Genomic DNA, 10665 nt, shown 5'->3' with positions numbered 1-10665 from the left:
CAGCTCTGTGCCCAGCAGCTGGAGCAAACTCTCCCTATGGGCCGGGCTCTGCTCGCCCCCAGCCCGGGCAAGGAAGGACCAGGTCAGGGGAGGACCAGCCCAGGCTCTTCTCTCCTCCGGGCAGGTCTGTGCCGCTCACGGCCGGCCGCTGGTCAGGGCAAAGCTGCCGCTTCAGAAGCAAGGTGGCACAATGAGGGGACCGAGACCCAGCACCGAGCGGTTCGACCGAGGCCCTGGATGGAGTGAGGAGCAGAGACCCCCCGGGCCGACCCCTCTCTCGCCAGCCGCTCCCCGGCTGCGTTGGTGCTGCACCACGCAGGACTGTGGCCGCTGCTCGACCCCGAGCGGGGTCCCGGAGCTCTCCCAGCTGCTCGGAGTGGGACTGTGCCCTGCCCGGGGTCTGCCTCCTCCCCGGTCACTGGCCGGGGCTCCCGCAGCACCCGGTTGGTGCTCCTCTTCCTTTGGCAGGGGCTGGGGGTTGATCCCCTCTGCTGTCAGCTCGGAGGTCTGTCCGAGCCCCGCGGTCCTCCCCCAGCACCGCTGCTCCATACCTCTCTCTCTCGTCACCCCCGAACCCTCGCCCGCCGGCGCTCGGCCCTCCCCCACGCCGGTGCCACCGGCCCCGGTGCTGCCCGGGGCTCCCGCTGCCTGCGGGGGCCATCTAGCGACAGCGGAATGGGCAGCGTGGAGGAGCCTCAGCCCTGGCTCCCCAGCCCCCAGGCGCTTCCCCAGCCCCGCGGCCGCAGGGACCTGCCCGGGGCTGCACCCAGCAGAAGGCTCCGCTCCCAGGCTCAGCTCCAGTCGCAGCCCTGGCCCCGGTCCCATCTCCTCAAACAGCAGGCAGAGCAAACAGGGCAGGGAGGAGGAGGAGGAGGAAGAGCAACGAGTCTTTAATAAATTAGCCACATAAACAGCGTTTCTATTCCTGTTTCTCCACTGGGTTGCTGCAGCTCAGCAGATCACCCGGGCTGAGCAGAAACGTTGATTTCCCAGGTGCGAGGCCAATCTTGACCTGCCATCCGGGGCCACTCCGAGGTGGGGCCTGATCCTGGGGGACTTCAAAAGCTTTTGACCCTCCCCCCAGGAATAAAATAAGGTTGGGGTTGGTCTTTGTGGTGGGTTTGGGTTTTTTTTTTTTGGTCAGCCAGAGGCACAGCTGGAGTGGGAAGTGAAATTACAGTATGGGGCCCTTCTGAGCATCTCTTGCAGTGATTAAAAGGAAGTGATCAACATTTTTTCCCTTTCTGGAGCAAAAACATCACCGTGGGGATGGGGGGGGGGGGGGGGGGGGGGGGGGGAAGAGAGTGGGGCTGACCCCCTGGATCATCTTGAGGGGGTTGAGGTGCTAAAAGTGGAGGTGATTTTCTATGTACAAAGTCTCTGATTCAGGTAGTTAACCAGGAGCTTCTGAACTGAAAGGGTGCTTCTGTCGTGGTGTGCCAGGTGGTGCCAAACTGGGGAGGGTTCTGTGGTGGCCTTGCCCCTTCCTCCCTCTCTCAGTGGCCCCCCCCCCCCCCCGAGCCTCTCAGTCGTCGTCCCGCACGTACTGCCCAGCCTCCCAGCGCTGGGCCATGGCGCTCTTGTGCCGGATCACCCTGGTGCTTTCCACCACCTGGAATCACAGAATCAGAGAGTCAGCCAGGCTGGAAGAGAGCTCCAAGCTCATCCAGTCCAGCCTATCCCCCAGCCCTAGCCAGTCAACCACACCATGGCACTAAGTGCCTCATCCAGGCTTGGCTTCAACACCTCCAGCCACAGAGACTCCACCACCTCCCTGGGCAGCCCATTCCAGTGCCAATCACTCTCTCTGACAACAACTTCCTCCTCACATCCAGCCTCAACCTGCCCTGGCACAGCTTGAGCCTGTGTCTCCTTCTGGCCCTGGCTGCCTGGCAGCAGAGCCCAACCCCACCTGGCTACAGCCTCCCTGCAGGCAGCTGCAGGCAGCAATGAGCTCTGCCCTGAGCCTCCTCTGCTGCAGGCTGCACCCCCCCAGCTCCCTCAGCCTCTCCTCACAGGGCTGTGCTCCAGGCCCCTCACAGCTTCATTGCCCTTCTCTGGACACCTTCCAGCACCTCAACATCTCTCTTGAATTGAGGAGCCCAGCACTGGACACAGCACTCAAGGTGTGGCCTGAGCAGTGCTGAGCACAGGGGCAGAATAACCTCCCTTGTCCTGCTGGCCACACAGTTCCTGATGCAGGCCAGGCTGCCACTGGCTCTCTTGGCCACCTGGGCACACTGCTGGCTCCTCTTCAGCTACTATCTATCAGTACCCCCAGGTCCCTTTTCTCCTGGCTGCTTTCCAGCCACTCAGTCCCCAGTGACAGAGCTGTAGGTTGGTTTTGGTTGGAAAAGACTTCCAAGGTAGAGTCCAACCACCAACCCAACACCACCATGGCCACCAAATCATGGCCCCAAGTGCCATGGCCACACTTTTCTCGGACACCTCCAGAGCTGGGGACTCCACCACCTACCTCTTTGGGCTGCCTGTGCCAATCCTTGACCACTTTTGCAGCAGAGAAATTGTTCCTAGTCTCCCCTGGCACAATTTCAGGCCATTTCCTCTCCTTCTACCACTTGATCGTAGGGAGAAGAGCCCAACCCCCACGTGGCTCCAGCCTCCTCTCAGGGAGCTGTAGACAGCAATGAGGTCTCCCTCAGCCTCATTTTCTCCAGGTTCAACACCCCCAGCTCCATCCCCAGCCCTGTTCTCCAGACCCTTCCCCAGCTTTGCTGCCCTTCTTTGGGCCTACTCCAGCCCCTCAATGTCCTTCTTGGAGTGAGGGACCCAAAACTGACCCCAGGATTCAAGCTGTGGCCTCACCAGTGCCTAGTTCAGAGGCAGAATCACTTCCCTACTCCTGCTGGCCATGACCCAGGCCTGGATTCTGGTGGCCTCATTGAAGGTGCAGCCAGGGAAATACTTTCCTAAGCAAATCTTCTCTGCAGGACTTTCCCTCCCACAGCCAGACCCCCTCACTTCTGAGGGCTGAATGCACCTTCACAGCAGCCACTGCGACACATCCTGCTCCACCTGGTGCCCAGATGAGCAATGTCCACCCAAGTGGTGCCCCCGCCCTGAGTGGTGCCCCTACAAGAGCAGGCAGTGAGGGGAGCCTGGGTGGGGAGCAAAGCATGAGCAGAAGCTTCGAGGCTGCCAAGGACTTTACCTCTGTGTTGACCTTGTCAACAGGTTCGATGCCTGCATACTGTGAAAAGGGAAAGAAAGAGGGTCAGGAAATGGCAGCCTGGCAAGGGACCACCCACAGGCAGCTGGGTACAGCCCACGGCAGGGGTGGGGGTCAGGCTGCTGGGCATGGGAGAGCCCAGACAGCTGTGCCCCTCTGCAGAGCCAGGGGACATTTCCCCCACCCCAGAAGGAAGCTGCTGCTCCTCTCCCCTCCCACCCAGCACTGGCACCCCTCTGAGGGCACTGCCCACAGGGCTCAGCACCACCCACTGCCAGTGCCACCAATGTTGGGTCTCCCACTGAGCCGTGCAGCTCCAAGCAGGAGCCAGCCACAGCCCCAAAGCCCCCGGGGCAGGCAGGGTGGGCACACATTCACCTTTCCATCCTCCTTCACCCTCCTCCTCCGCTCCTCGAAGGGGCTGGAACGAGCCGAGTCAGAGCCGAGGGTCTCTGTGCTGCCCTGGGAGGGGCTGGCCACTCTCAGCGGCGTGAAGGACGACACCAGCCTCAGGACCCCCTGGTGTGGGGCAGGACTGGAGACAGGAGAGCCAGAGACCGAGTAGCTGCCGCTGGCACCCGAGGCAGCTGCAAAAGAAAGAGTGGTCAAGGGGTGAGGGCTGCCGGGGCCGCTCCCAGGGCTGGCTGCCTGCAGCACAAGGCTCCTGTTTCAGAACAGCCTCCTCAGCAGGTCCAGCAGGTTTGGTCACGGCCAGGACCCTGTGCCTGGGTGTCAGCCAGGGATTGTCAAGAGCAAGGGCAGGGAAATGCATGAGCTGGGCACTTCTGGGTGCTTCCAGCGCTGTGTTCTGTGGTAACGTGACACAAAGTCATCAGAACCTGAGCAGCTCTGGAATCCAAAGCTGTGCAGCCTGTCCCTTGTCAGCAGCACGTTCCCCCTTATCTGCTGCCCTGGCTCGGGCTGGGCTGCTCCACTGGGCTCCAGGGATGTCACATCAAGCAGGGGACATCCTACTTGCTGACCCCAGCAAGATCCTTTCTCCCCAGACAGTTTGCTGCTGACACAGAGTCCTTATGGGCATCTCAGCAAATCATTGCAGGGAGGAAACTTGGACCCTTCACCTGTAGCCAGGCATGGCTGAGCCTTGCTGCTTTTCACCTCTAACTGCCCCCATCAGCCCCTGCTGTGTGCCCTTCTCTGGCTCTTATGGACTGCTCAGGTCACCTCTGGCAAGCAGCCTTGAGAGGCCACAGACATCATCCTTAAGGGCTTCCCATGCCTGAGAGAGGCACCTGCCTGTCCAGGAAGGTCCTCTGGGACTCCGCTCCTGCCCTTTCAGATGGCTCCTGCTAAGACACAGGAAGGTGAGGGCAAGAGCAGTGCCCCTGAGGCTGACCCCTGCCCCACCCCAGCGTTCCTCTCCTCCCCTCACCCGAGCTGTGCCTTGAGCGGGAGCCCTCCTGGAGAGCGCCGTCGCTGCTGACCAGGGAGTAGCCATCCAGCAGCTGCTGCCGCCGCCGCCGCTGCTCCTGCAGCTCCTCTTCCCTCTGCAAGTCGCTCCGGATCTCTTCCTCGATCAGCGCCGAGGTCTGGGGCTTCCAGGTCCTCAGCTTGTACTGCTCCTCCCGGCCATCCTCCCTTCTCAGCGGGGTCTGTGTCCCCATGTCGTCTAAGACGTAGAACTTGGGCTTCCAGAAGGAGAGGGAGAAGTACTCCCTGGGCAGGACAGCTGTGCTGGTGGGGCTCGGGGTGGAGCTGGGAAGCCTTCGAGCCCAGGAGTCCTCGCTCCGTCTGCTGGTGCTGGTGGGAGCGAGCTGGGACAGCCGCGGCTGGTCCTGGCTCTTCTCGCTGGTGGCAAAGCGCGGCTGGGTGGTCTGGAAGAGTGTGATGCTCGTCGGGTAGCTGGGAAGCCTTCTACTAGCCCTGGTGTCTTCTTCAGGGAGGGGACTGTGGCTCGGGGGCTGCTCCACCACAAACTCACTCACCCAGCTCCTCCGCTCCTCTGCCTTCCTCGTGGGGGTGGGCTTCTGGGGGGGAGCTTCCTCCTGCTCAAACACCCTCCTGCGCTCGTCCAGCTCCTGCTGCGTGCCCCTGTCGTAGGTCCCCGGCAGCCTCCCCTGCCTCCTCAGATCTTCCTCACGCTTGGTTTCCTGCTCGATTTCCCTCTGGACGTAAAGGGAAGCGCGGCCATTGTCCTTCCCTTTCCTGCCTGGCCCGGGTGAGGTGTGCATGGAGAAGAGAGGCTTGGTCTGGATCTCCACCATCTCGCTGCCGGAGGTCAGCCGCTGGATCCCCCTCTCCTTCCAGAGGTTCTCCTCCCTCTCCATCGCCATGCGGATCTCCCTCTCAATGGGTGTCTCGTTGCTGACCTTTGTCTCCTTGTCCAGGCCGTTGCTGCTGGTCCTCAGCTCCACCAGGCCATTGAAGACCTCATTGGATGTGCTTCCATCGCTGCCGTAGCCTGCGCTGGCTTCGTTGTACATCTCACCCAAGCCAGAGTCCAGGTCCTCTCTGGAGGATGCCTTAGTCAAGGTGGACATCTTCCCAGCGGGATACAACCTGCTGCTGGGAGCATAAATCTCCTCCTTCACAGGTGTCTTGTAGGCCACACTGTAGACCTGATAGACAGTCCTGTCCGTCCTGCTCTGGCTGGGCGTGCCAGCATTGCCCTGACCTCTGGCAGCACTTCTGGCCGTCTCAGGACTGTGCCACTCTTGCCTGGAGGCTTTTGTCATTGACTCTGGCTTTGGAGACATGGCCTGTTGTCCTGGGCTGAAAAAGGAACCTGGGCTGGTCTTCTCCAGCATCAGGAACTGCTGCCGAGCAGCAGAGAAGTTGATCTGCTCCGTGTCGATGTTTTCAGAGTCCACTGGGGTCGCTGCCCTCCTCGAGGAGGGCCTGTCGAAGGTAATGGCAAAGCTGGTGGAGAAGCTGCCTGTGTGCCTGCCGTCAGCCTGGCTGCCAGTGCTGGTGTTTATGGAGCTCAGCTCATCCATGGAGCTCCACCTCTCAGCGATGGTGGAGCTCTTCTTTAGCGCCTGGCTCCGGATGATCTCCCTCCTCTCGTCCTCGAGCTCTTTGGCCTTCTCGGGTGAGATGTTTGGAGGAGGGACCCTGTGCTGGTCCTGCTCATCTTCATCATAAAGCTTTGAGGGTTTCCTCTCACCCTTGTAAGCCCTGAGGTCGTACAGGCTTCCTGACTTCACCACATCCAGCTTGGCCTCCCTGTCTGGGGATGAGATCCAGAGGTCTCTTCCATCATCCAGGAATGGAGATGATGACTTTGACCTCGTTTTCCAGCTGTAGCTGCTTTCCACCCTCTGGCTGCCATGTGGAGCTGAGCCAAAGACATCATCTTCACTGTCAGCTTGGTGAGCATCACTGTAGTCATACCTGGTCTCTGGGAGCTGGAAGACCATGTGCCTGGTGACTCTGTCCATCTTCTGGCTACAATCAGCCTTCAGCCCTTCACCAACCTCACCCTGCACAGGGCACACTGCTCAGCTTTCGGTGTGCCTGGGCTCCTGGTCTACCTGAGGATGAGGAGCAGGACCTGTGAGCAGGAGAGGAGAGCAGTTAAGAGTAGCATCAAGAATGGGCTGCCCAGGGAGGTGGTGGAGTGGCCGTCCCTGGAGGTGTTGAAGCCAAGCCTGGCTGGGGCACTTAGTGCCATGGTCTGGTGATTGGCTAGGGGTGGGGGCTGGGTTGGACTGGCTGAGCTTGGAGCTCTCTTCCAACCTGCCTGATTCTCTGATTCTCTGATCTCAGAGGGCATTTCCAACCCGAACGATTCTATGACCCTATGCTGCAGCACATACCCAGTAGGAAGGTACCCCCAGCCATGGGCAGCACCAGGAGCATCAGCTAGTGCCAGGGAGAGGCATTGGTGTCACCAAGTCCACCTCTGCCTGGAACTTCTCCCTGTCTGTTTGTGGGAAGGAGACTCCCAACAGCCCAGCTGTTGAAACATGGGGACCATAAAAACGGTTTCATGGCTCATAAAGTTGGGGACTTTAACCCCCGAAACTGTCACAGCAGGAAGGAACTGCCCTGACCTCGGCCCGGATTGCCCTGCACTGACTGGGCCAGAGCTGGATGGGACAGCAGGTGCCAGGGCAGGGAGGGAGGGCACGGGCGGGTCCCTGCCGTGCAGCAGCTCTCGTCCCGTCACAGATGCCATCCCTGCGCCAGCGAGGCACAGGTAACCCCAGGGTGAGCCCCAGGGCGTGCCCCAGGGCCAGTGGCACATCCTCTGCCTCTGTTTGCTGAGGTGCAGCCACAGCCCTGCTGCCGCCGCTCCTGGCTGGCCTCTGGTGAGCCTGAGAGGGTCAGGCGTGCATCAGCACCAGGCACTGCTCCCCGGGCACTGCTCCCTGGGCACTCACAGCCTCCCAGGAGCAGGTGGCAAGGCTGGGAATGAAGCCACAGTGTTGCCAGGGGCAGTCTAGAGCCTGGGAGCTGCAGTAAGGAACCATGGAGTTGTTTTGGTTGGAAGAGACCTTTAAGATCATCAGCTCTAACCCTCAACCCAGCACTGCCAGGACACCACTAAAACGTTGCCCCCTGCACCACATCCTCATGGCTTTGGAAGCCCTCCAGGGATGGGGACTCCATCACCAACCTGGGCAGCCTGGGCCAATGCCTCACAAGGTACCAGCAAGCACAGCTCAAGGTGGTGAAGGTCCTCAGGCTAGGGACAGGCAGGTCCCAGCATCTGGTGCATCCCAGCTTGTCCCCAGGGTGGATGAGCTGTGAGTGCCTCCTGCCCCACAGCAGCGCTGGGGATGGAGCTGCCTCTGCTCACCTCCCAGCATGTCCCCCCAGGAGCAGTGTGGCAACCCCCCAGCTAAGGACACCTCTAAGCCTTTCCTGGGGTGGGACCACTGCAGCCCCACTAGAGGCACCTGGGGCCAACCCAGGGTGATGCCACCATGATGCTGCCCAGCCCAGGGGGGTTCCACCTCACTGCTGGCAGCAGAGGCCAGGCTGGGGCTGCTGGGGTGGGTGTGCTGTGCCCAGCCGAGTTCCTGTAACCTCTTCACGTTCTTTCCTGTAAGTCGCCGTCGCTATTTTATGGCCCCTGATGACTTAGGTGGTGAAAACGACCTGCTCACACCTCCTGTCGTCTTCGGAGGGGTCAGAGGTCCCTGCTGGGAGGGGACTCCTTACCGGGGAGCGCTGGTGGCTGGCGCAGGAGCTGACAAAAAGCTCAGGGCTGTTTGCGGCGCTCCCGGACAGCATCATAGTGGCAGCACAGCCCCCCCAGAGCAGCAGCACAGCCCCCCCAAGAGCAGCAGCACAGCCCCCACCTAGAGCAGCAGCACAGCCCCCCCAGAGCAGCAGCACAGCCCCCACCTAGAGCAGCAGCACAGCCCCCCAAGAGTAGCAGCACAGCCCCCCCAGAGCAGCAGCACAGCCCCCCCAGAGCAGCAGCACAGCCCCCACCTAGAGCAGCAGCACAGCCCCCACCTAGAGCAGCAGCACAGCCCCTCCAGAGCAGCAGCACAGCCCCCCAAGAGCAGCAGCACAGCCCCTCCAGAGCAGCAGCACAGCCCCCCCAAGAGCAGCAGCACAGCCCCCCAAGAGCAGCAGCACAGCCCCCCCAGAGCAGCCACACAGCCCCCCCCCCCGAGCAGTACCCAAACCCAGCTGATTGCCTCTGCTTGGCCCTGTGCTGCAGGACCGTGGGGTGGGGAGGGTCCCAGGCTCACCCCCCACCCTGTGCCAGGCTGCCCTCAGCACAGCCAAGCACCACGGGGAGATGCTGGGCATAGCAGATGGCATTGCAGCATCTGCCAGCCTGACCTGCCCCCTCCCCACCCCCCCCAGCATAGAGAGACATCTGGGAAGTTTTCCAGGGTCCTCCTGCCTTGGGGGGGGTCTCACAACGGGCTCCAGACCTGCAGCAGACCCACCCCACCATGCCAACAGCCTCCTGTGCTCCCGGACCTCCAGCACGCAGGATGTCCCTGGCATGACACTGCCAGCCGCTCCGTCTGCCCACTGCAGATAGAGCCAGAGTGCCCACGCACCCCCTCGCTGGGGCCAGACCCTTAGGCCAGTGGGTGAAGGCAACCCTGAGCACCCCTGGTGCTGCCCTCACCCCCACCCCTCCCGCGCTGCACTTACTGTGCGGGGCAGCCGCCAGGGCTGGGGTGCCCATGGCCGGGGGAGGCTGCGCAGGGCACCCAACCGAGCTGCGTCTGCCAGGGCGTGGCCGCGGTGGGTAGCAGTGGGGTGTGGGGGCCGCGGGGCCGTGAAGCTGCAGGGTCCTGATAAGCCCTTGGGGAATTCCAAGAAGTGCCCCGAGCTCGGCGCTGCCCGCGGCTCAGTGACGCCTTCCTGGCACCCCTGTGCCACCACCACCTCTGCTGCGGGCTGGGTCCTGCGCCCGGGGAGCTCCCCTCGGCCCCCGGCGTGCCAGGGTGCTAGCAACTGATGTGCTGATGCTTCCCGTGCCCCAGGGTGCCAGTGCAGAGGTGCAGCCGTGCCCCCAGCGCCTTCCTGCCAGCTTTGCCACTCCCGAGGCAAGGCTGCAGCACCGGGCAGGTCTGGAACTCCGAAGGGAGTCAGGCTGCTTGGCCCTGCCCCCAGCTGGCACCCAAACGTGGGCTTGGACAGCCCTGGGAAGAGCTCGAGCTGCTCTGGGGGGCTCTGGGGGGTGCACAGCCAATCTGCCACCAGCGTCCTTGCAGCTGCCCAGTCGGTGCCAGGAAGCCCAGGGCAGTGGTGCCTGCAGGGAGCATGTGGAGGAGCCTGTGGGTGCCAGAGTGGGCATGGGCCAACATGGCAGCAGCAGCCATGCCAGGAGCAGTTATGCCAGGTGCAGCTGTGCCAGGAGCCTGCACTCTTCTGCTCACACCGCAGGGCCTCTCCCAGCCCAGCCACTTGATAACCCCTTGTGTGCTCAGGCAGGGCTGGGGCGGGTGCCCTCACTGCTGTGACTCTGCCAGCACTGTCACCTCACTGCCTGCGGGTACCTCCCTGGCACTGCCCCTCCCTGGGGACAAAAGCGGCCCCCGCCCAGAGGCACAGGCCCCTGTGCCTGGTCTGGAAACCTCCAGCACCCTTTATCTACCAGGCCAAGGGTGGGACCATGATGCTGTGGCTGTGATGCCCTCAGTGCCCGTGGCCACAGCTGCTGGACCCCAACATGATGGGCAGCATCATCAGCACCCAGCACCACCCTCAGCAGATGCTGCTGTCCAGGATGCCCAGATGCTGCTGTCCAGGATGCCCAGCCCCTCGCTGCCCCTCTGTCTGGAGCAGGAGATCTCTGCCCCGCACCACAGCTCCACATCCCACCGCATCCTACCGCATCCCAGCCCTGCGGGAAAGCCCCTCCCTGCCCCGCTGCTGATGCAATGGCCCAAGCAGGGCGGCGGTGCCAGATTTCGGCTACCTCTGCCCAGCTATGAGGTGCCCACTTACCCCCTGCCTGGTCCGGCTCTCTGGGCTACCAGCTCGGGCGCTGGCTGGCCTGGGCACGGTGGCTTCGTTGCGGCTGCCTGGCA

General features: G+C 62.4%; 1 protein-coding gene across 4 annotated transcripts; it reads right to left on the bottom strand.

The window, feature by feature from the left end:
* Window positions 1–874: 874 nt before the first annotated feature.
* Window positions 875–9407, bottom strand: MISP (mitotic spindle positioning). 4 transcript variants are annotated; one of them, XM_064175036.1, is made up of 5 exons: window positions 9281–9404; window positions 4584–6704; window positions 3569–3777; window positions 3173–3211; window positions 875–1612 (listed from the first exon to the last, which is right to left on the bottom strand). In XM_064175036.1, the coding sequence occupies exons 2-5, from the start codon at window positions 6589–6591 to the stop codon at window positions 1526–1528; spliced, it is 2343 nt and encodes a 780-aa protein (XP_064031106.1). In that variant the 5' UTR covers window positions 6592–6704; window positions 9281–9404; the 3' UTR covers window positions 875–1525. The 4 variants fall into 4 exon arrangements, with proteins under 4 accessions (XP_064031106.1, XP_064031108.1, XP_064031107.1 ...); XM_064175038.1 differs by lacking the exon at window positions 9281–9404 and adding an exon at window positions 9101–9192; XM_064175037.1 differs by lacking the exon at window positions 9281–9404 and adding an exon at window positions 9067–9178.
* Between the last annotated feature and the right edge of the window lie 1258 nt (window positions 9408–10665).

This window comes from Pogoniulus pusillus, chromosome 41, assembly GCF_015220805.1.
Source record: "Pogoniulus pusillus isolate bPogPus1 chromosome 41, bPogPus1.pri, whole genome shotgun sequence".
Classification (NCBI taxonomy): Eukaryota; Metazoa; Chordata; class Aves; order Piciformes; family Lybiidae; genus Pogoniulus; species Pogoniulus pusillus.
This window is presented reverse-complemented; position numbering and strand designations above follow the sequence as displayed.

Excerpts from the sequence above, each read along its gene's own strand:
- MISP (XM_064175036.1), bottom strand. The coding sequence starts at position 6,591 with ATGGACAGAGTCACCAGGCACATGGTCTTCCAGCTCCCAGAGACCAGG. Across the intron at positions 3,212-3,568 it reads GGGTGAAGGAGGATGGAAAG|TATGCAGGCATCGAACCTGT; the intron begins GTGAATGTGTGC and ends CCCTTTTCACAG. Across the intron at positions 1,613-3,172 it reads TTGACAAGGTCAACACAGAG|GTGGTGGAAAGCACCAGGGT; the intron begins GTAAAGTCCTTG and ends CTGTGATTCCAG.